At 56.2% G+C, this 23,629-nt stretch overlaps 2 protein-coding genes across 22 annotated transcripts in view; one reads left to right on the top strand and one right to left on the bottom strand.

Moving 5' to 3' along the window:
* Positions 1 to 8,226, top strand: part of FNBP1 (formin binding protein 1) — a 143,702-nt gene extending 135,476 nt beyond the window's left edge. For 15 of the 16 annotated variants that reach the window (XM_059141397.1, XM_059141388.1, XM_059141391.1 and 12 more), the window contains one exon: positions 1,263 to 4,506. In XM_059141397.1, the coding sequence (XP_058997380.1) occupies positions 1,263 to 1,441 (179 nt within the window). In that variant the 3' untranslated portion in view covers positions 1,442 to 4,506. Of the gene's footprint in view, positions 1 to 1,262; positions 4,507 to 5,179 lie in introns of those variants that run through there. The other variant, XM_059141389.1, reaches the window with a different exon arrangement.
* A 3,371-nt stretch (positions 8,227 to 11,597) lies between these two features.
* Positions 11,598 to 23,629, bottom strand: part of USP20 (ubiquitin specific peptidase 20) — a 42,696-nt gene continuing 30,664 nt past the window's right edge. For 2 of the 6 annotated variants that reach the window (XM_059141812.1, XM_059141813.1), the window contains exons 16-26: positions 18,954 to 18,987; positions 18,708 to 18,753; positions 17,703 to 17,883; positions 17,491 to 17,617; positions 16,757 to 16,926; positions 16,584 to 16,665; positions 15,539 to 15,704; positions 14,587 to 14,695; positions 13,570 to 13,641; positions 13,033 to 13,209; positions 11,598 to 11,905 (exon numbers count right to left, since the gene is read on the bottom strand). In XM_059141812.1, the coding sequence (XP_058997795.1) occupies positions 13,049 to 13,209; positions 13,570 to 13,641; positions 14,587 to 14,695; positions 15,539 to 15,704; positions 16,584 to 16,665; positions 16,757 to 16,926; positions 17,491 to 17,617; positions 17,703 to 17,883; positions 18,708 to 18,753; positions 18,954 to 18,987 (1,148 nt within the window). In that variant the 3' untranslated portion in view covers positions 11,598 to 11,905; positions 13,033 to 13,048. Of the gene's footprint in view, positions 11,906 to 13,032; positions 13,210 to 13,569; positions 13,642 to 14,586; positions 14,696 to 15,538; positions 15,705 to 16,583; positions 16,666 to 16,756; positions 16,927 to 17,490; positions 17,618 to 17,702; positions 17,884 to 18,707; positions 18,754 to 18,953; positions 18,988 to 23,629 lie in introns of those variants that run through there. The other 4 variants (XM_059141815.1, XM_059141817.1, XM_059141816.1 and 1 more) reach the window with 4 other exon arrangements.

Raw genomic sequence — 23,629 nt, forward strand, 5'->3', positions numbered from 1 at the left:
GGCAGAAAGAGGGGGCAGGAAGCAGGCTCTCCACTGAGCCCGATGCGGGGCTCCATCCCAAGACCCTGAGACCATGACCTGAGCTGAAGGCAGAGGCTTAACCCACTGAGCCACCCAGGCACGCCATGATGATTTCATCCGTTCATCCAGTATCTCCAGGAGATCCTGTCTTGTAAAGCCCCCAGAGGGATGGGGTAGAGAATGGGTTGGTGTGGCGTCCGCCCCTGGGGAGCGAGGACAGACACACATTTGGGGGAGGTCCGCTGGTGGCACGTACTGGAGGTGGGGGTACGGAGTGCTGAGCGCTCAAGGGACAGGGCGCTCACATCCTTCAGAAAATTAATTCAGGGAACTCTCCAGGCCTCTGTGCGTCAGAGGGAGGAAGGCGAGGGAATCGTGGGCTTGTGGGGCTGGAGCTTAGACGTCTGAGGTGGGAGTGATAGAATCTGAGACTAGGAATGATGTCGTGGGGGGGTGAGAGAGTCGTCTGGATTCCATCTGGCAACAGTTGAGGAGCTGTTGAAGACGTTTGAGCGGGGCGTTGGTACTGTTCGAGCTGCGCCTTCAGATACGTCTTGTCACGTGTGGGGACCAGTGGGAGAACAGAGATGAAGGGTTTGAAAGATTAGCAATTAGCCCGGAGTCGCCAGAACGATGTCGGGGAGAAAGACACACAGGATGGCGTGGGAGAAGCAGGCTGAGCTCAGGTAGCTTTGGGAAGCTCTGGGACAGAGGGATCTTCCAGATCTTCTCACGACAGGCCACCTGTGTGGTGGGACACGAAAGCTCCAGGTTCAAGGTCGCCATCTTAATCTCATTCCCACGCGTCGGCCCCACCCCCACGGCACCCCTGTAAGCCGCTCCCCAGCCAGTCTGCCCTTGAGAACGCTGTGTGAGCAGTGGGCGCTGTTCTGGGGGCAGTGACCTCAGCAAGTGGTCTTGGGGACCCCAGTTAACGAGTGGGGACAATGTCTGAAAGGGTGTCATTAAAGCCATAAGCACACGCTCCCTGCAAGAGATGAAGAGCAGACCAAAGGTGTCCCCTGGAGAAAGATGTCCCCTGGGGAAGCACTTGGATTCCTGGGGGGGGGCTTCCTGGAGGACTGGAGAAGCATTGTTGGGGGGGTGGGTCTGGAAGCTTCTGCGTGGGACGAGCCCTGCAGGTTCCACGCGTCTGTCCCTCCCTCACTGCCCCTCTTCCCTTGCTAAGCTCCGCCCGGCTTCGGCAGGAAGCCTGACCCCTTCTGGTGTTGCTTCTCCAGGTCAGAATGAAGGGACCATCTCCGTGGCTGAGGGAGAAACGCTGTACGTGATCGAGGAAGACAAAGGTGACGGCTGGACACGCATTCGGAGAAACGAAGACGAAGAGGGTTACGTCCCCACCTCGTACGTCGAAGTCTATTTGGACAAAAATGCCAAAGGTGCTAAGACTTATATTTAATACAACTTAAAAAAAAAAAAAAAAACCTGTAAAAAAAAAAAATTGGAGTTGTCTGTCCCCACAACTATGACTGTTCCGGGCGGTTCTTCCAAAGCCGGAGGACCCCGGAGTGCGAGCTGCCCCGTGGCCACGTGGTGGGCTGGTGGGCGCTCGGCACCCGAATTTCCTTGGCCGGTGTTGACTAGAAAACGTTTCACTTGCTCGTGGAATAGGACACAGAAAGCTGCCAACTGCCAGTTTACAATTTTGTCATTTGAACTCAGATAAACAGTTCTTCCTCTGGCAGTATCTGTAGGTATCCAAAAAAAAGAAAAAAGTTGCCTTCTCGCTTCCAATTGCTATTTCTGAATTTTTAAAAGTTCACACACATCAGCAGGGTGGGTAAGACTCCCGTTCTGTTTCTCTCTCGCAACTGCGGTGAGCGCAACCCCCTTAGGATGTTACGTTTAAACTTGAGCCACACTGGTTAGTTTGGTCTTACAATCATTTGCTTTGGAGGAAGTCATCAATAAAACCTCCCCCTCCTCGAGGAAAGAATAAGACGAGTCCTAAATTGGTACTAAATGTGTGTATTTTTCCTTCAACGTGTTTAAGATCATTGGTAGATGGTCGTGTTTTCCTCTCCCGTCTGCATGATCCCAGACAACCAGCTGAAAACTGGAAAAGCTTGGTTAGCGGTTAACCAGTAGACTTGTACACGAGGCCCTGAGCTGCCCGCTGCCCTTGACAGAGACGATCAGATGCCCTAGTGCTGTTTTGGTGACTGACCAAAAACCCAGCGTGCTTCTGCCGGAGCTTTCTACACACAGACCTCCCCCTCCCTGGAGGACTGGAGGCTCACTGCTTTTGCAGACGTGTTTTGGGTCGGTTGGTTTGTTTTTTTAATCCTTGGCATCTTTAAGACCCAAAATATGAATTTACTGAAAAATCATTTTAGAATTGCTTGCTCGTTTTATTTTACATAATGAACCATAACCAGACTAAAATATTTCACCGTCTTGAAAGGGATCTGGGTGGGATTTGCATTTTTTTAAATCGGCAGCAGCGTAGGTAGTAAAATCGACCACAGGTGTGCCCCGCCCCAGCTGTGCGCCCATTTTGAGAATTTACCATGCGGTCCTAGAGAACCAGCTAGCTATGAAGGGCTCACGACCGAGAGGTCAGGTTCTGATTTTATTTGGCTTTGAGAATTACTTATTTTTGTCCTTCCTACTTTTAAATAGGAAATTAGCTCCTTGCTTTTACACTGTGAGCTCCTTTTATAAGCGCAAATCGATTTAAAGTTGATTCTACAAAAAAAAAAAAAAAAAAAGCGGATTTTAAAAACAACAGCAGGGGTCCCGCTGTTACCGGTTCTTGTGGATTCTGTCAGAAAGTTTTCCTCATTTCCCCAGGACCACCAGAATGGAACTTCATGAACGTTCATGACAGCCTGATTTTTAATACACGGTCTGTTGTTAAATACTGATTGGTTGCCAGGAAGTTGCAAAGACCGTACAGAGCCGTCCCGTGTACCCTGCGGCAGGTGGCCCCCAGTGGTGGCTTCTGAGGGACCTGCAGTACAAAGGCCCAAAGCGGGAAACGGACATTGGTCAGCCCGCTTTTTTAAAATATCATTTTGTGATTCTGGTTTCTTTTGCCTTGTTCTGCCTTTACTGACATATTATCGATAAAGCCATTCACCCCGGACCCCAGGCCCCTCAAGAAAATTTGTTTCTGTTCCCCTTTGTGAGTATTTGCCACAAGGAGCTCGGCTGACCCTGCTGAGGCCGCGGGGTTCCTCCTCTTCATGAGCTGGAGGAGGTGACAGCGCTGGGCATGGACCCAGGCGAACAGGGGACCTCAGCTTTTAAAACCAGAGCGTTCTGTCTAATGATGGGACCCGGTGCCAGCCCGTGAACTGCTACAGGAAGTGAACCAAACACTGACAAAGTCTTAAAATGGCCAAGAGGACCAGAGCCTTTGGAAGCCTCCCTTGGAAAGTATTGCATTCCATGACGTTGTTGTGGGTTTATTTATTTAGGTGTTTTGTTTTTTTTTTTCTTAACAGTTGTGCAAATTTGATTCAGAAAACGGCTCAGTTGGTTTGTAGGGCCAGGGGTGGGGGTGGGGTGTTGATTTGGGGCGCATAATTGAATACTTGTGATGTTAAGTTGTGTGCCCCAGGCCCTTAGCACAGGCAGCTGCGGACGAGGGATGGAACAGTGCCTCGGTGCCAGCCGGTCAACACACCAAGTATTAGAAGTCCTGAAACTACTCCCAAAGAATCAGAATTCCCATTTCTGCCCAGAATATGCTTGGGTATTTTTCAACCCCCTCCCACCACCCCTGGTTATCTGCTAAAATGAAAGAAGCCAAGTCTCGGCTTGTGGGTAAAGTTTTCTCCTTTTATTTTAGAGACGCATTTCGAGGTTCCTTGTATAGGCATAGAAGCCTGTCTTCCCCACGGGTTTCTAAGCTTGCGGGCACCCCCAAGAACGCTGCCTCCCACCAGACCCCTCCCAGCCCGAGGGGCTGCTGCTTCCTCATGCCCAGAACTCAAAGCACTTGTGTGTGTGTGAGTGTGTGTGTGTTGTCTACAATGTGACTATTTAATAATTGCCAAAATATTTAGACTAGAGGAACGTCCAGTGGTCAGTTGGATCGCGACTCTCTTCTTTGATGGTTCAGTTTGGTTTTTTAAGTTGCTTTCTGTTAAATATGTCCGAAATCCCCCCGCCCGCCCGCCCCCCATATATTTGTATATACTGCCGTTTAAAAACTAAAAGGATGACTTGAATTCCTTGTTTTAACGTTTGACTCTCTTGTCTGTTTGTTTTATTGGTGATTCTGCTGCCTAATGACCGTTTTTGTTTTGTAACCGCTGGGGAGGCCGGAAGGACTAGGTCCCCCGCCGGCTGCTCAGCCTTGACTTTATTGTAGACACTTGTGTTCTGAGTAAGTTTTGCTCCACCGCGGCCAACATGGTTGTCTCTCTCTCTCCTCACCCTGAAAGAAACGAATCTGTCTGGCTCCTCCTGGTTGTACCCTCGGTATCTGCCTCTCTAATAAACGTATTTTTCTCAGTGTTGTGTATTTTAAGTGATTTTTCACCTTTTCCGAGAAAATGATTCTGTGTAATCTGGGCATTTAACTCTGTTGTCTTGAGTCCTGGGGACCTTTTCCGGCCAAATGCTTTTTTAAAATTCTGCCCTTCCCCCCGCCCTTTTAAATGATGACACCTGCTCTGTCTCTCGCCCTGTGTGCACCTGAGGGCTTTCCGAGCCTCTGTCTCCTTCCTCTCCTGCCCCCTCCGGATGAAGAACTTTCACTGTTGATTGCTGAGTAACAGGTTTTTTCTTTTCACCAAGATTTTACTGGTTTTTGGTTTTGTTTTCGTTTTTGTTTTTTGGTGAAGCGCCGACAGTGTCGGTCGGGGGAGAGAATCAGGCCTCGAAATTCCTTGCATCCGCCTGGAAAGCGGGTTGCATTTCTTTCTTCCAAAGCTCAGCGGACCCAGAAAGAGGGGTCGGGGGTGGATGGGCGTGGGTCTGCCGCGTGGACCTCTCTTCCCCCTGAAGGGAAGGCTGGCCCCTGAGGCGACCAGAGACCGTGAAAGTTCCTTATCTCCCACGTGCCCGTGGTAACACTCGACGCTCTAGAGCTGTCCCCCTCCCGGGCGGTGCAGACCAGATGCCCGCCCCGGGCCGCCGGCCTCCCTCTAAACACTCTTTCTCTTTCTGTCTTTTTGTGTTGTAGATCCCTAGAGGCGGTTGCAGGAGCCAGAGCCTCGGTGAGCCTTCCCGGGAGAAACCCTTCGGTCTGCTTGTCTCCACAGGCCTGGGCGCCCGCTCGCGTAGACAGCTCCCGGGCCGGGCCGGGCCGGCCTGCGGTCCCCTCTGTCTTCGCGGCCTGAAGCCACATCCTCTCCTGACCTGCCACGCGGCTGCTTGCCTTTTCCTTTCTTTGCTCCCGACAGCATGCTTCTCGTGGCCCGTCGCCCCCCGCGGCCCCGTCTGGCCACCTCTCCGGGGGCAGGTCTGTCCCTGTCGCCGTCCCCACCCCCCCCACCCCCCATGGGGCCACAGAAGGCAGCTAGACACGTGTTCCCTCCTTCCCGGGCCCCTGCCTTGGCCCTCAGTCTACCTGGCGCGTCCTGGCCTGTCCATGGTTCACACTGTGCCTTCCGTGAAAACTTCGCCACCAGTCTCCCCCCGGGAGACTAACAGAATCTGGACAAGGAGGGTCAGGCTTGCGCTGGGCAGACTGAGCGCCTGAATGTCACAGGTGGGTTCCCGAGTCCCTTCGGTGGTCCTTTTCTGCCTAGGGGTCCTCGCCTCATACTAACCATCAGCTCTTGCAACATTTCCTGGCCTGAGAGGGTCCATGGGGCACACGCAGGCACACAGCCCCCTCTGTGGCGTGCACGCTTATACACACACACACACACACACACGTTTTGATTTGGGGCTTGTGCTCCGTGGCCTGAAAGGTCTACACTGGAAGTCAAATTCCATCTCTTGAGGGCCACACGCAGAGGCTTGTGTCCTGCCATGGAGTGAGGGAAGGTCCCAGCCCACTCGTCTCCCCCACCATCGCCCTGGGAACGGGGTCCGCCGGGCAAGGCACTTGGCGGAGCCAGAGGCTCACCTGGGCACTAGCTCGTTGCAAAGTGAGAATTCCCGAGATTCCCATCGTAGGATTCTAGCACTTTCCGCACCAAAGACCCCGTGCTGCTGGCGGTCCTTTGGGTGACCCTGCGGCTTCTTATGTTCTCACGTGCTCCGCGGGCCATGGAGACTGGATTGAGTTGGGTTTTGAGCGAGGTTCCCTTCCTCTTACGGATCCTTGAGGAAAACGTGAGACCACGTAGCCCGTGGCCAGGCATGCCTTAGGGCGGCGTAGCTTCCCGTCTCTGGTGCCGACACAGTCAGTCAGGAGAAGTCACGGGCTGTGAGTTTCTGTGAATGAGAACCATCCGAAGCCCAAGAGGGAAATCGGGCCTCTGTCTTCTCTCGTGTGGCTGTTGGTACCTGGGTGGTCACCTCGAACATCCTTCATTCTCCTCGACATTTATGAATCTAAGACAAGGATGTCTTCCGGGAGCCGAAGGGACAGGGACAGGAAGGACAGGTGCTAAGGGATGGGCCTGTGTTCAGCGGCCACAAAAGGGTTCCTCTCAGCAAACCGGGGTTGACCACGACTGCACACCTGCTTCTGAGAGCAGCTTGGTGACAAGAAACCTCCAGCAGGCAGATGCCTGGGGTAAGCAGGTGACGAGGAAGTGGCTTTGGGTTTAAAGGCGAGCGAGTGAGCCTGAGCCGCCCCCTCTTCTGTCTTTCTGTCTGCGCCTCTGTCTCTCGCCCTGAAGGGGGCAAACCCTTCAGCAGAAGACCAGCCACCCACCTGCCCGAGGGGCTCGGGGCTGCTGTGTCAGCAGCGCACCTCCCCTCCCCACGGCGGCTGCCCACCTCCCCTGCAGCGGGGGCCAGCGCCTCGTGAGAGGGCTGCTTGTGTGTCCTTGCAAACCAGCGGCTCCACAGAGGGCTTCTCCACCAGTCGGGGTGGGGAGCAGGGAGTCGGTATCTCCACGAACTCCCGAATCTCCCCAGGCCAAGCGGACCGCTGTCCACTCTGCAAGGATGCTAAATGGTTTTTTTAAATCGGTTTTCAGGCCTCGGGAATGCATGTGCATTGCATCTTCCATACTCTGGGGTCAGGATAGATTCATTTCTCGCAGCGTAGGGAAAATGGTATCAGCTACAGTGATTTGTTCTTTTAGTGTCTGCTAAGCCCAGTATAGACTATGCTCGTATCTTGTAACCCCTGTGCCTTTTTGTTTTGTTTTTCCTTCTGTACCGCCTGCGTCCAGCAAGGAACGGGTCATAGGTGCTTCTCCGTGTTAGCCTTGGTGCGCTCCTTCCGGCGGGGCCGTGCGGCCGTGTGGGAAGGGGGGCGCTGCAGACCCGAGCTCGTTCAAGGAGATGAGTTGTTAGAGGGTAGATGAGGTGTCTTCTCTGCTCTGGGGATCCTCCTGGGAAATTCGTCTAGAGGACTGTGGACCAGTTCCCGTAGAGTAGGGGAGCTTCCCCATCTGCTCCGGGGGATCCCCTCCCTCCCCTCTTGGCCTGTCACTTCTCCCCAATGCTAGAATAGTGTTATTGTAAGAATGACTAAGTTTTAAGACAACCTGCCCTGAACGTGACCTAAAGACAACGTGAAAGGGAGGAACTTGTCATTTATCCTGTTTTTCCTTTGCAAGATAAAAAGGCACGGAATGCTGTCCTGGGATTTTCCTTTGGGTCTTTCATGCTCCCCTCGGAAGCTTCCAGGCTGTGAGGCTCAGGCCAGATAAGCTGTAGCTTATCTCGAGGGCAATAGCCCAGGGCCCCCGCTTAGGCGTTCTGGTGACATTGTAATTACGGGAGAGAGTTCAGTGAACGTGGAAAAGTGACATGGATGCTGAGTATTTTTCCAGAAATCTTAGTTTCATACTTCCTCATGCCTCTGCCTCCCTGCGCTTGTGCCGTCAAAACACTTCTTTAAAAGAGCGATCCAAAATTCTATTTTAACCTGATGTTGAGCACCTTTAAACGTTTTGGTTTATCTGTGTGTATGGCACTAATTCTCAACTTTGGAGGCATTTCAGTGTTGTAACGGCCCCCTGCCATTGTGAAGGATCTGGAGTTGCCCGTTTGTCTCTGGAGATGGAATTAAACCAAATAAAGTGCTTCCATTGGAAGGCTTATATTGACCTTGTAACTATATGTTAATCCTCTAAACGTTAAATAAAAGTATAACCTCTGTTATGTTGTCATGGGACTATTTCTGACACGAAGAGGGGACCCCGGGCCTGGAAGCAGGCGGGGCCCCGGGGCTGGGCCCGTGTGCCCCTCACTGAGTCACCACGTGAACCCGGACAGTCCCGCAGCCATCCACTCTGGCCAGGCTTGCCAGTTGTACCCACCACCGCATCTGCTGGAGGACAACAAGCTGCCTGGGACCCTGTGATGTGGGATTCGGGTCGGTTTGGTGCAGGGATTGGGGTGGGTGGGGCTCCTTAGGAGCAGCAAATGTGTTTTCTGTGCATCTTCGGCAGTCGGCTCCTCTAGGTCTTCAGGGCTCCCATTGTGGGGGGTGGGGGAGCCAGGACCACGGGGCACGTTTGCTTTCTGTGGGCAGTCCGCTGTGACCAGTGCTGGAGCCCACCCTCTCGGGAGCCTGGGGGCAGTAACCAGGGGCTCCCACGACACTAGAGTGGGGAGGACCGCCAGCCCTGCTGGTTGCGGCTGTGCGCAGCGGGAGGCCCCGATTCCAGGTGCTGGGCCGGGGGGGGGGGGGGCGGGGGGGGGATCCCAGCCCAGGCTTTGCGGGGAAGGTACAGTGATTGGTGCCCACACCTCTTTAGGTCCTAAAGCCCCTCAGAGCCGTTTTAGAATAGTCCGGAGGGAGTGAGGCTGCAGAGGTGCCAAAAGGCGGGAGGCCACCAAGAGGCTGGGCTTCACCTTGGCCCCAGCCTCCCCCCAGAAATGGATGTCAGTGGCCTTCAGAAAAGCAGGGGCTCCTGACTTCGAAGGCAGCAGCGCGGCAGGGGCCTCGCCGGCTCCGCAGCCCGCCCCGGGGCAAGGCCAGGCCTTGCGGGCCTCCCCCCTGGCCTCACGCCGCACCCAGGCCAGGCCGCGCGGCCGCACAGGTGGTGGCGACCCCTAGCGGGAGAGGGGCCAGCACGCGAGGGGAAGGACGCCCCAGGGCAGGACCCGGTGTGTGCGCGGGGTGTGTTCAGGGGCCCCTCTTTTAGTTAAAGGAGAGAGATCTCTGGAGTTGCTGGACCCGCAGGACAGCCCGGACATCCAGCTCTGAATCTGCAGCCAATGTGAGGCGCTGGGGGCCTGTGCGAGGGGGGCGCTGGGAGGGAGGGGTTGCCCAGCCAGCCAGCCTAGCCCAGTGGGGCTAATGTCCCCGTGTCCTGGGTGGTGAGGAACCCCCATCCCTGGCTGGAGGAGGCCTCCTCTTCCCTCCCTGGCCTCTGCTGTGCTGTTCTGAGAAGGCAAGGCAGTAAGCCTATGGCTAGCACCTTCTCGGACCCAGGATTGAAGTGCAAACCCGGCACTGAGCAGCCACTTTGTGAACACCAGGAGCTGGTTCCCGGAGGTGCCTCTGAGAGGCCCTGCTTCAAACACTACCTGTCCAGATGGTGCAGTGAGGGACCCGTACTGGAATGACCTCCCGTCCGCTGGGGGCATTGATGGGCCCCACAAGGTGGAGCAAAATCTGAGAAAGGCCCCAGCGTGCCCTTGTCCTCAGAGCTAAGGGGCCAAAAGCTGGGAGAGGAAAAGTGGGGATCTCCTCATTCGTAGCTGCTGGGCCCCAGGAGGAGACGGGGGTCGGGAGGTGAGAAGGATCCCAGGCAGCATTCTGCCCCTCGGCGTGCCCGCCCCCCCACCGCACCAGGCTGAGCCCTGTCCCCACTCCCGGCTCCCCAGACCCCACCTGGGCCAGGCCGCTCGCTGGTCTCAGATCCAAGGACGGGCTGGAGACGGCGTCCTAACACGTCCCTGGGCCAGCTCTCCAGAACAGTGTCCTGCACCGTCCCCGGGCCAGCTCTCCAGAACAGTGTCCTGCACCGTGGACTGCCCTCTTCACAGCCTCTCCTGAGGGCCTTCATCTCTTCCACACCCTGCTCCTTGGCGGCAACCAAGGCTCCTCTCCGCTGCAGAGAAGAGAGCCAGAGGGAGGTGTGATTCCAAAACCCCACTCGCTTCCCCCAAGGCTCTGGGGGGCTCCAAACCAGGCGGTGTCGGACTGGCAGATTCATTTGTGTTTTGCACTGAACTTGGGCGAGAACAAAGGTAGGAAGCCATACTCCGGGGAGCGGGGACGGGGGGCTGCACCTTGCAAATGCATTTTCTGATGCAGGTTTGTGAGCAGAAGCTGTGCCCAGGCAGCAGCTGGGAGCGTGTGGGTGCCCCCGTCCATGGGGGGAGGCAGACTCTGGCTCCTCTAAACGGGGCTGCTGGAGAGAGACCCGGCCCGATCGGGGCTGGGGGGCGCCTGCGGAGGGAAGACAGGAGGTGGCCTCCCCCACTGCCCGCTGCTTCGCGGCCCCACTCAGGGTGGGGAGTGAATGAACACACACAGTCTCCTGTTTTGTCTGCTGATTCCAGCCTCTGAGTTTGGTGGAGCCCCTTAAAGCCTGGTGTATCGAGGGAAAATAGGAAGGAAAGACTTTGAGGTCAATTGGTACCTCCGTTTTCTCCCCAACCTTCCTGCCGTACAAGAACCGAGTGTCTCCAAACCTCCGACATCGGCCAATGCCCCGGACGGAACTTCTTCTTTCTCATCTCCCGCAGAAGACAAGAAAGGCCAATCACAAAACCCGTACCACGGAATTCCGTGTGCACGATGTCCCAGTGGGAGCAGAGCTGCGCGGCAGATGCGGGAAAGCTAGAAAGAAGAGCGAGGGATGAGAGACAGGCCCGGAGCTTCTTCTGGGGCGGGACGAGGTGGCCACTGTGCTCGAGGGAGCCGTAGGGGTTCACGGGGCTCGGGGTGCTCACAGCGGGGGGAACCGTTCCTGACGCCGAGCACCGTCCGCGCCCGCTCGCGTCTGATGGGCTTTCACAAGCATGTTTCAAATAACACAAAACTCTCCTATTCGTCTCTCCCCACCAAGCCCCAAGGAGTGTAAACAAAAACCAGCCAAAACCACAGGGAAGATAAAACGCGGGGAGCTCCCCAGGCAGGACCTCAGCAACCGCGATGCTGGGATTCAAGGAGCCGATGTCCGCTGTCCGCTGAGGAGGGAACGGCTCCTCCAGCCGTCGAGCCCTTGCCCGGCCCCGGGAGGGTGACCCCAGCCCAGAGGGGTTATCCTGAGTGGCCAAGGCGCCAGTACGGGACCAGCCCATGGATGTGCTGGCCTTACCGCCACCCCCACAACTGGCCCCACTTCTCTGGGGCCAGGGCTGGTTCCAGGAAAAGGCGGCACACGTGCGTTCGCGGCCTCCCTTCCCTGTCCGCTCCCGCGGCCTCCAGGGGCGGGCTGGTTTCCGAGCCCTGCCAAGCCCTCTCCTGTGTACGCTGGTGCGGGCAGCTCATCTGCGCACCCCGCCGCACCCCCAGCGCAGGCCCCCCACTGACAGCGTGACCTGCCGCGGGTACAGATGACAGCCAGGCCTGCGGGGATGCATATGTATTTATTAGGACATTCTGAACACCAACAAGGCCGCGCCGACGGCGGGGACAAGTTTACGACCTGGCGCAGACTCTGTCACCAGCAGGGCAATGCCTGGCCACCCAGCCCCGCCGCAGGGACTGGCTGCAGCAGGAACTTTCAAGACTGTAGCAAGCGTCAGGGGATTCCAGAGCGGCTTGTTCTCCAATGGCGATTGCGCGCTGCCTCGGTGGCGGAGGACCCGGGTAGAAGGACCGTAGAGTGAGCTTCCCGGGCTCTGCCGGAATTCCAGCCGCATCTGCTTCTAGAGACTAAAGGCCACGGTGTGTGGGGGCCCAGGTCCCAAGGCCCCTTCCCCACCCCCCCTTCCCTCCAGTCCCAACGAGGTGGGCATCTCGCCCCAACTGCTTCGTCCAGGGGCGTGGGTATCCCCAGAGGCAAGCCCGGCCCCTTGCGCTTGTCCCAGCGCCCCAGCGTGGCCCGTTTCAGCATCCAGAATGGGCTTCCCCGGCCGATGTGAGAGCTGCCCTGGCGCCACATCTCCCCAGGCTCCCCGTGACAGTGTGGTGAGAAACAGGGAGCCACCCCCCCCACCCCAGGGAAGCCACATCCGCAGCAAAGGATAGTGACACAGGGTACTTCTGTCTCATCATCTGGTTCCCTGCTGGGGACGGTGACAGCCAGTCTGGGGAGCCAGCTCGGCAGCACGGGGAGCCATGGACCAGCTGCCTCCAGAAACAATCTCGCTCAGCAGAACCAACCCCTACCCTGGGTCCCCATCACAACAGAGTCCAGAATCGTCAGTCTGCAGGAGAAACGCTGAGAGCAGCCCAGGGTTCCGGAGCCTTTCTGTGACACCAGGGAATCGGGCCAAAGCGGGGCCTAGGGCAGAGGCACCCCCTGCTGCTCCAGCTCGGCCCTCTGTGCCCCAGCTTCCTGCTCTGCGTGCTGGGTGCTGCGCAGCACCCAGAGCTCCTCCTGCCCTGTGGTCTCTCGGTCACAGCCCCTGACTTGGAGCTCCAGGGACCCAAGCTGGGCCTGAACAAGCAAGAGGGCAGGTGGGGGACACAACGGCCTTGACAAGTGGACACAAAGACCCAAGTTAAGGAACGTCGTAGAGCCCTGGTTGTTTGACGAGCCCGCAGCAGGTGTATTTCCTGATCGCGACCTCACTCACTGGGACCCAGATAACTTGCTGCTTCTGGGCAGAAAACTTTCTGCCTGGATCTCCCCAGCCGCCGCCTCTCTTTGGGGCACACACACGCCCTCCACAGGGAGAAGGGCCAAGGCGGGGGCCTGTGGGGACACTTGGGTCACTCGGCCCAGCGGGGCTCACGAGAGGGTTTTTCCAAACAGTCTCCCGGAAGGTGCGTTCAGGGCTGCGTTCTTCCAACACACGGGGGGCGGGAGAGGGTCTCTGCAGAGCGAGGGGACTTACAGGCTGGCCCAGCAGGTCACATGGCCCGGGTCTCGGCTTCAATCTTCTGCTCCCCGTGCAGGCTCTCTGGGTCCTGGAGCTGGGCCATGCTCTGTCGGATGGCGATCTCGGGGCCGCCGCCGTACAGGTTGTTCAGGTAGACCCAGGTCTCCTCTGAAATCTGCCCATAGTCAGCTCCTGCGGGGCCCCAGAGGCCAGGTGGTCGGGGCTGCGCCTGCGCTGCCCACTCACCTTCCCTGACCCCAACTCCCGCCCCGAGAGGCCATGTCTTGGCAGGGGGCTCTAGGAGCTCCGTGCGCTCCCGTGCAAAGCTCTTCCAGAGCAACCTCGGGACACTCCAAGGGACGTCGCTTCTCCAAGGACCCCGGAAGGCACATCTCTGGCTGCCACCCGTTTCCCAGGGTATGGGGTGCCCGCAAAGGGCAGACAGAGGCTGGCACAGGGCCTGGGTAGGACAGGCGGGGGCTTCCAGTGGGACTGTGACCAGCAGCCAGGAGGGACCGTGGGGAGGCCAGGGCTGGAGGCGGCGAGACTCACCCTGCTTCAGCTGGATGTGGCCGCTTCCTTTGACCTGTGCGATCCTGCTGTTGTCGATGGGCCCGGGGGGTTCTGGAACAGACCCAGCTCAGGCTCAGCGCCTCGGAGCCTCTGCGGCAGCGGGAAACCCACCTGCCCCCACCATGGCCCTCCACCTCTCTGCAGGCAGAAGCCATTCTCAAAGCGTGACTCCGACCCCATGACCCCGGAGAGGCTGTCCGGGGCCCACAGGGGCTGGGTGACGTGCTCACGGGGGCACGGGCCGAGCACCGAATGCTGGGCCATCAAAGCAGGAGAGCCGGAAGGGACCTAAGGCATCCCAGGGATTTCTGGGACTTTAGACCCTCGCTGAGCACCATCCCCTAAATCACGCAGCATCCTCGGCAACCACGTGACTTAAGAGCTGTTTCCAGAAGCCGGGGAGAAAGTGCCCCAGGAAGAGCCAGCAGAAAGCAAAGCTGGGGCCTGAGGGCGAGCTGCAACTCTGGAGCATAGCCCCGGCCCTACACCAACACCAGGGAGCCCCCGGGCCCCTCCCCTCGCCCTGAGGCCTGACTGGTGCTTAGGCCCCGAAAGGCCCATGTTGGCCTGCTGCTGGCCCGGCCAGGCCCCAAGCGCTAGTCTGGGAGCCCGTGTGTGGGGCTCGAGGGTGGGAGGGTGTGCCGTGGGCAGGCCAGAGCTCGGGCTCAGCCTTTTCTCGCTGGGGCCTGTGGAAGCTTCTGGGAGGCTGCCTGGTTCCAGCTCTGGAAAGTGAGCGGTCAGAGGACACCGTATCCACGTTCTTCTTTCCCAAGAGCCTGAAGCCATCTAGCCACTAAAATCTTTCTTTAGGGCAAGCAAACCCCCAAAGAAAAGTGCCCGGCAGGAGGGAAAATCACCCGTGGGGACAGGACGCGAGGGAAGGGACAAGGAAGACCACGCCAGTCCTGCCGCAGCCAGAAGCCCCCCGCCCCCCGCCGCCCCCCGCCGGGGCAGGGAGAACAGCGGTGCGGCCGGGCCAGGCCGTGCTACACTCACCGGCGTCCTTGCCCTTGCCCTTGACAAAGGCCTCCCACTCCCGGAACCACTGCATGCTGATGCAGTAGATGACGCCAGGGGACTCCTCGGCCTGGAAGGCTTTGTTCAGCTGCGCCGAGGGAGGGGAGGGTCAGCCCCCTGCTGACCGCCCTGTCCCCCCGCCCTCCCCACCTCTTAGAAAACCCTGGGCACTCTAGGTAGAAAACTGGGGAGCTCCCAGACAAGCTCGGCGAGCGCTCTGCCGCGATCCCAGCCCCCCGCGTCTGCAGGGGACACTGAATTTCTTCAGCTGAGGTCCCAGGCCAAGGCCCCCCCCCCCATTTAAGGGAAAGCACTGACTTCTTCCGTTAACTCTCCTGACATGTCATCTTCTCCTGGGCACAAAGCTCAGCGTCCCTTAATGTCTTTTACCCACGCTCCACTCCGGAGGGGCGGTGGTCCCCAGTCACCCTGTCCCCAGCAGCCCCAGGCCACACACACACACACACACACACACACCTGCTTCCACTGGCCATTTCGCCACTTGTTTTCACTGAATGCACCTTTCCACGTCACTCTGTACAGCCCCACGGTTCTCACTAGCGGGGAGATCTGCCCCCCAAGGGACACGGCCAACGTGTGGACGTGATTTTTGCCGTCATTGGCATGCGGGGGCCAGGGACGCTAACTGTCCTTTCACGCACAGGACAGTCCCCGCAGCAGTCACCCCGCCCCGAGCGGCAGGGCTCTCTGTCCTTTCCACGGCGGCTCAGCAGCTCACCCAGCGGATGGACCTGAGCCTCCGGAACCTGACCCTCCTGCCAGCAAAGCCTTCAGTGTCCGGCCACTCTGTGCTCCCACGGGACAGGTCTTCCACGCGGAGCCCAACCCCACAGGGCTCCTCAGTCCCCAGCTCCCCACCTGTCCCCCACAGAGGCCCCCATCCCTCCCCAGTGCCCCTGACCATGCGCACCTTAATGAAGGTGTCGATCTCAATCCGCCTGCGCTTGGCCAGCGCCTCGATCTCCACCTGGCAGATGGAGCACACGTACAGATGGTTCACGGCAGGGCCACCCCCGAATCTGCGCCCGGAGGAAGGGCAGAGAGAGAGAGAGAGAGCGAGAGCGAGCGAGCGCACCCTGAAGGGAGAGTTTCAGAACATACCAGAGAACCAGGACTGCCCTCTACCTGGCAGCTTTCTCCTGCTCCCGGGGGGCTCCCTGATGTCTCCCCTGGCCCAGCCGCGGAGCAGCCCTGAGCGCCCTGGTCAACAGACCATGGCCTGTTGACTTTCCTGTCGCCCTCAGACTGGCAGGGGGACCTGAGTGTCAGCAGGCCCACGGAGCCCGGCGGCCACTTGCCCCAGGGTGGGCGTGTCACAGAGCTATGTTTACAGGCTGAAGGGCAGACTAACAATCTTGCTTTCCCTCTTGGCTACCAGGCAGGAGCTGCTGAGGCCCGTGGCCCACCTGGCCAGACCCTGGGGACAATGTCAAAGGGAGGCAGAAGCTGGTCCCTCTGCAGGCAGGAGAGCGGATTCCCACAGGATATGGGGACACACTTCCCTGTGGGACCCTGACCCACCTGCCTACCTCCAGGCTGAGTTTTTGCACCCGACCTGCCAGCGGATGGCAAAGCCTGTCTGGGGAGCGGCCTCCTGGCCTATCTGACTGCTCTCCCAGGGGCTCACATCCTGCCTGCCCATCTGCACGGTGACCCGGGCCCAGGTGTCCGCAATGTGAGAGCCCCGTTCTGGCCCTGAGGGACTTGAACCTGGAAGCCCAGGCCACCCGAGCCGGGCGGCTGGAGCCAGTGCCCCGGGGACTCTCCGTGAGAGGGACCCGCGGGCCACGCAGGAGCCGGTCTCCCTCCCTCCCAACAGTCAGGGTCTGACAGGCGCCCCCAAGCATCTTCTCCGCGGGCTTGTGCAAGGGAGGCTGACGGCTGCTTCTGGGCAGCGTGGGCCCACGGTGGCCTTTGTTCCTCGGGCTCCCCCCGCCGCACCGGCAGCGCCCTACCTGTTGTACAGGTGCTCCCACACGTTCTGGGGCAGGATCACCACCAGGTCGTCGATGTAGTGGTACTTGTGCGGTGGGATGCCTGTGGAGGAGGCGCAGGGAGGGAGCACCAGGGGCTCGGCCGGCTGCCCCCCGCACCCCCTACGCCCCGGTCCCGGAGGAGGCTCCCTCACCTCCGTGGGAGCAGAGGAACGTGTGATTGGTGATGGGCCCAGGCTCGGCAAACGTGTTGAACTTGTTGAGCCATTCCCGGGACACGTAGAACCGCAGCAGGCTGGGCTCCCGCATGGCAGCCAGGGACACGACCTGCTGCCGCTCCCGCACCGCCTCCTCGCTGCTCTTCCTGCCGCAGGGCCGGGGCAGGGGGGCGGCAGGGTCGTTCCGGGGTGGTGCAGGGTGGGCAGAACAGGGGTGGGGCGGGGTGGGCAGAGCAGGGGCGGATAAGGGTAGAGCAGGGGTGGAGCAGGTATGGGGGCAGGTGTGGGGCAGGAGTGGAAGGGGTGGGGCAGGGGAATTAGGAGCAGCTGTGTCTGGGCTCCCTGCCAGGGGTGTGTCCGCAGCCACCAACCACTGCCCTCCCCACCCCCAAACCCCGTAGCAGCCCGGCAGCCTCTCAGAGGCCCCACTGCCCTGGCCCGAGTGCTGGCCACGATGGCTCCATGGGAGCGCCACGGAAGACCCAAACTCAACTTCTTGGGTTCCCTGCTTTCCCCACGGCCAGAAGGTTCTTTCTTACAACCTGACACCCTTACTGCCTAGAGCCTAGAACCTTCCAGGTTCCACCTCCCTCCAAAAGCACCCGGAGCAAAGCCCCAGAGCACAGGGGCTGGCCATCCCAGGCTCACAGGCCACCCATCTGTCCTTGAGCTGGGCTACGCCCCACTGTGACAGCTGCCAGGGGACCTACCGGTAGAAGAGCACATAGGCCTCAGCGTTCTGCACCACCGTCTCGTGGACCTCGGTGACATACTGGTCGTCAAATTCGTACCACTGCCCGTTGATCACATTCTGGCAGTAGGCGATGTAGTGGCCACCTAGTGGCGGGAGGGGCAGGCTGATCACAGACACCCTGGGGGACAGGGACAGGGGTGATGTGGGGAGGGGAGGGGGCTGACTCACTGCCTGCTGTGCCATGGTGGCAGATGACCGAGAGGAGGTCGTAGGTTGTGATCTGGGACTTGCACTCCTTAGCAAGGAACGGACGCAGGTCAAGTCCCTCGAGGGGGAAGGTGACGTGGCTGCTGATTTTGAACGAGTACATGACCTCGTGCCGGAAGCGCTTCAGGTGGATGCACAGGATCTGGAAGGCAGGGAGGATGCGGCCGTCACTGCAGGCAGGGATGCCCTGAGCCCTGTGACCAGGAGGGGGCTTGGGGCCGGGCTCTGGGACACCCACTGGCCACTGTTTGACCCACTCAGGGCTCGCCCTCCAGGCGAACACAAGAAACCGAACGCCAAGAGCCTTCCAGAGGCCCAGGCTGGCTGAGGGCTCCCGCCTACTGAGCGCCTGGACACACGGAAGAGCTCCACATGGGAGCCGAGTTGGCCCGTGGCCTGTCCCCTGACCAAGGCACACGAGACGGCAGGGCCATGGAGACAGCGCGGGCAGCCAACACAGTCCCCGAGGGCAGCACTGGTCCGTGAAAGAAGCTGACCGTCAGAACCCTGACCACAGTTTTTTTCCACGCGGGCTTCCAGAACCTGCCTCCCGGGCCACACTCCTCTGTGCTCTGGCCACACGGCCCTTCCTGGGCTTGGCCAAGCCCATTCCTGCCTCCACACTCTGCCCACCTGCTCCTTCCCAGCTCTCCCTCCACAAGGCTGACGCCAGCCCCCGTGCTCAGGGCTCACGTGACCCTCAGAAAGGCCTTCCCCAGCGCAGACAGCGTGGTGGCCCTGTCCCTCCCCACACACCTGCCCTCCTCCAGGTGGCACCCTCTGCCCCACACCTGCAGAGCATGGGGGAGCTGACAGAGGGTCCCAGCAGTTCTCTCGGACAAAGCAGCAGACACCCCCCTGTCCCAGGCCTCTTCAGCTCAGGCTCCCTGGGATACAGGGTGACCCACTGCGCCACCGCACGTCAGTCAGCAGCAGAGAGAGCAGGCGGGAGGCTTCTCCACTCACCTCAGGCAGCCGCAAGACTTTACAGTACTTCACCCCATTCCGCAACCTGGCAGGGAGGAACAGGGGAGAAGCAGTGAGTGTCCCGGTGTGGGGACAGAGGGGCCCAGTGAGCACCCTCCCCCCACGGTCACCTCTGTGAGGTCTGGATCAAACTCTCTGAAGGAACCGGGGAAACACGTGGGACACAGACAGACCGAGGGGTCAGAACGGGAATTTGGGGAGAAAGCCCAGAGCACACACACTTACTTTTTACACCGTTCACAGCTGTACATGTTGTCACCTAGGGCAGGAAATGCAGACAACGGTGAGTGGCGGCAGGACGTGGGAGCAGAGGTGGACATAACAATCTATACTTACGGGACACAACCCGATACGCCGCCTGCAAGAGACTCGCTTCAGCTCTCAGGGCACACGGGCTGAGAGAGAGGGATGGAAGACATTCCCAGCAGACAGAAAGCAACAGAGCAGAGGTGCGTCTACCGACATCACATACAACAGATTTTCCGTCAAAATCGGCCAAAGAGACAAAGAGGGTCACTGTACAGTGGCAAAGGGTGATATGCAGCCAACGCCACAGCACCTAGATATTTCAAAAGAACATTAACCCAACAAGTAAATTGTAAATGGAAGGGACAATGAGTCAGCAGGACAATAATACTTAACACTTTAATATCCTACTTTCAACACTGGGCAGATCATCCAGGCAGAAAATGACTAAGGGAACTAGACCTGAATGACTACAGGCCAAAAAGACCTAACAGACATATATAGAACATTCCATCCAACAGCACCGGAATGCACATTCTCAAGTGCCCACAGAACATTCTCCAGGATAGCTCCAGGAGCTGGGCCACAAAGCAAGCCTTAATGAATTTGGGAAGATGAGTGTATTTCCAACCACAGCGGTATAAAACTAGAAACAATGAGCAGGAAGAGAATTAAAAAATTCACAAACAACACACACGTCAACAACCGACAAGTCGAAGAAAAAAATCAAAAGGGAACTCAGGACGTATCTCAAGACAAATGACAATGAAACCGCAATGTACTAGCATATATGGGGTGCAGCAAAAGCAGCTGTAAGAGGGAATTTCATAGCAATAAATTACACTAAGAAAAAAGATCTCAAATGAACAACCAGACTATACCTCAGGGAATTAGACAATGAAGGACAAACTCAGGACCAGCTTGGCAGGAGGCAGGAAATGAGAGAGATTACAGCAGACGTAAGTGAAAGTGAGATGAAGAAAAGAACAGGAGGGCGCCTGGGTGGCTCAGTGGGTTAAGCCGCTGCCTTCGGCTCAGGTCATGATCCCAGTGTCCTGGGATCGAGTCCCACATCGGGCTCCTTGCTCTGCGAGGAACCTGCTTCTCCCTCTGACTCTGCCTGCCACTCTGCCTGTGCTCGCTGTCTCTCTCTCTGACAAATAAATAAATAAAATCTTTAAAAAAAAAAAAAAAAAAGAAAAGAACAGGAAAATAATCAGTGAAACTAAGAGTTGATTTTCAGAAAAGATAAAATTGAAAAACTTTTAGCGAGGTTAGCAGAGAGAGAAAGAGAGAAGACAAGTAAATCGTAAATGGAAGAGGACTCTTGGAACTGATGCCACAGAAACACGAAGGATCATAAAAGGCACGACAGAGTAAACTATACACGAACAAGCTGGACAGCCTAGAAGAAATGGGAACATCCCTAGAAACATACAACCTGCCAAGATTGAATCATGAAGACAGAAAAGATCTGAATAGACCAATCATGAGGAAGGAGATGGAAACAGTAATAAAAAACAAACATAAAACTGCCCAATAAATAAAAGTCCAGGACCAGATGGTTTTGCTGGTGAATTTTATCAAACATTTAAAAAAAGAATTAACACTAATCCTTCTCAAACATTTCCAAAAAACTGAGCCGGGGGGGGGGGGGGTACTCTCAAACTCACTTTAGGAGGCCAGTAGCACTCTGATATCATAGTGAGATAAGCACATGATAAGAAAAGAAAATGACTGGCCAATATCCCTGATGAATATCGATGGAAACTTCTCGGTAATATTCTAGCAAACCAAATTCAACATTGTATTGAAAGGATCACACACCATGTTTAAATGGAATTTGAATGTGGAAGGTAGGTATAGTTTATCATACACGAATCAATACACACGATACTCTACATTCATTGAGTAAAGGATAAAAATCAAATGATCTTCTCAACAGAGACAGAAAAATCACTTGACAGATTTCAACACCCTTTCATGATAAGAGCTCTCAACAAATTGGGTGTAGAGGGAACATACCTCAACATAACAGAGGCCATCTAAGACAAGTCCACAGCTAATAACATCCTCAACAGTGAAAAGCTAGAAGTTTTTCCCCGGAAATCGGGCACAACAGAAGGGTGCTGCCTCTTACCACACCTACTCAACCCAGTATTAGAAATCTTAGCCAGAGCAATTAGGCAAGAAAAAGAAATAAAAGACATCCGAATAGGAAAAGAGAACGTAGGAAACCTAAGATTCCACCAAAAAACTGTTAGGACGAATCCATGACAGAAAATACAGCCCAAGGTTCCTGGCTCAGAGCCCCTGAAGTCCTTGTACTTTCCTAAGTACTAAGAGCACTGGGAGCATCATTTGTTCTGGCATTTGCTCTCTGACCCTGCTTCCTGCCACAGGATTCCTAAGTCCCCTGGAATTTCCTAGGTAATGATGGCGACTTTTGTTCTAATGAGGTGACTCTGGGGCACCTGGGTGGCTCAGTCAGTTAAGCCTCTGACTCTTGGTTTCAGCTCAGGTCGTGATCTTAGGGTCATGAGATCGAGCCCCACATCGGGCTCTGTGCTCAGCATGGAGTCTGCTTGAGATTCTCTTCCTCTCCCTCTGTCTGTCCCCCTACTCACATGTATACTCACTCTCTCTCCCTCTAACATAAAAAAATAAATAAATAAAATCTTTCAAAAAATAAATAACAAGATGACTCTGGATGGTTCCAGAATCAGGGCTGGTCACCAGAAAGACCAAGCCATGATTAGAAGTTGGGAAATTTCAGCCACACTGGTGTTCTACAGAGAGGAGTTCATAACTGATCACGCGTATGCAAGGAAGCCTTCATAAAATCCCAATGGCGTGGGGTTGGGAGACCTTCAGAGCTGGTGGATGCATGGAGACCAAGGGAAAGTAGGAGTTCAGAGGCTGTGGAAACTCCACACCCCTTCCCACATACCCTGCCCTATGCATCTCTTCCACCTGGCTATTCCTAAGCTACAGCCTTTTACAATAAACCAGTCACCTAGTAAGTAAGGGCTCTAGCAAATTTATCCAACCCAAGAAGGAGGGGTCGGAACCTTTGATCTATAGCCGGTCAGTCAGAAGCACAGATGACAAGCAGGACTTGTGATGGGCTCTTGGGGAGGGGAAGTCTTATAGGACTGAGTCCTTGACCTGTGGGATCTGATGCAGTCTCCAGGTAGCAATACCACCACTGAGTTGAATTCTCAGTACCCAGCGGGTGTCACATAGCTGCTTGGTATGGGAAAGCCACACGCATCCGGCACCAGGAGTCAGGGTGACGGGACAAGGACAGAGCTGGTCCTACACAAAGACCAAACTAAGGGAGAAGATCCCGCATTCATGGGTGGGAACGACAAATGCTGTCCACCCAAAGCCATCTGTAGAGTCCATGTAATCCCTGCCAGAAGTCCAGTGACACTGTCCACGGAAGTAGAAAATAATCCTAAAATTCATACGGAACTACAAAAGATCCCAAACGGCCAAAATAATCCTGAGCAAGAACAAAGCTGGAGACACCACATTTCCTGACTGCAAACTACGCTACAAAACGACGGTCATTAGCACAGTATGGTACTGGCAAAGCAGCAGACACACAGACCAAGGAACAGAATTGAGAGCCCAGAAATAAACCCGTGAGTCTCTATGGGCAACCGCTATCTGACGAGGGAGCCAGGAATATTCAACGAGGGGAAAAGAGAGTCATTCAGTAAACGGTGTTGAGAACACTGGACATTCACATGCAGAGGAATGAAACCGGAGCCTTGTCTCATACCCTGAAATGGATTAAAGGCTTAAACAGAAGACCCGAAACCATACAAGTCTAGAAGAAAACATAGGAAAATGCTCTTTGACATTGGTCTTGGCAACGCAGTTGTGGATAGAACACCAAAAGCAACAAGACCAAAAATAAACCAGTGGGAGCACATCAAGCTAAAAAGTTCTGAACAAAAGAAACAATTTGCAAAATAAAGCAGCAACCTACAGAACAGGAAAAAATATTGAGAAACCCTGTGTCAGATAAAGAGTTAATATTCAGAATATGTAACGAATTCATTCAAATCAAGAGCAAAACAAACTGGGGCGCCTGGGTGGCTCAGTGGGTTAAGCCGCTGCCTTCGGCTCAGGTCATGATCTCAGGGTCCTGGGATCTAGTCCCGCATCGGGCTCTCTGCTCGGCAGGGAGCCTGCTTCCCTCTCTCTCTCTCTCTCTGCCTGCCTCTCCATCTACTTGTGATTTCTCTCTGTCAAATAAATAAATAAAAATCTTTATTAAAAAAAAAAAAAAAAGAGCAAAACAAACAAACCCCCCCAGATAATCCATTCAAAAAGTGGCAGAGGACCTGGAGAGACATTTTCCCAAAGACAAACAGATGGCCAACACGTACATGAAAAGATGCTCAACAAAACTCATCACCAGGGACATGCAAATCGGAACTGCGACGAAATACTACCCCACACCTGTTTTAGAATAGCTATAATTAAAAATATTTTTCTTTAAATGAGGTAACAGGTGTTGGCAAGGATGTGGAGAACAGGGAACTTGTGCACTACTAGTGGGAATGGAAATTGGCACGCCATCAAGGAACACAGCATGGAAGTTCCTCAAAAAATTAAAAATAGGGGGCGCCTGGGTGGCT

Source organism: Mustela lutreola, chromosome 12 (assembly GCF_030435805.1).
Source record: "Mustela lutreola isolate mMusLut2 chromosome 12, mMusLut2.pri, whole genome shotgun sequence".
NCBI lineage: Eukaryota > Metazoa > Chordata > Mammalia > Carnivora > Mustelidae > Mustela > Mustela lutreola.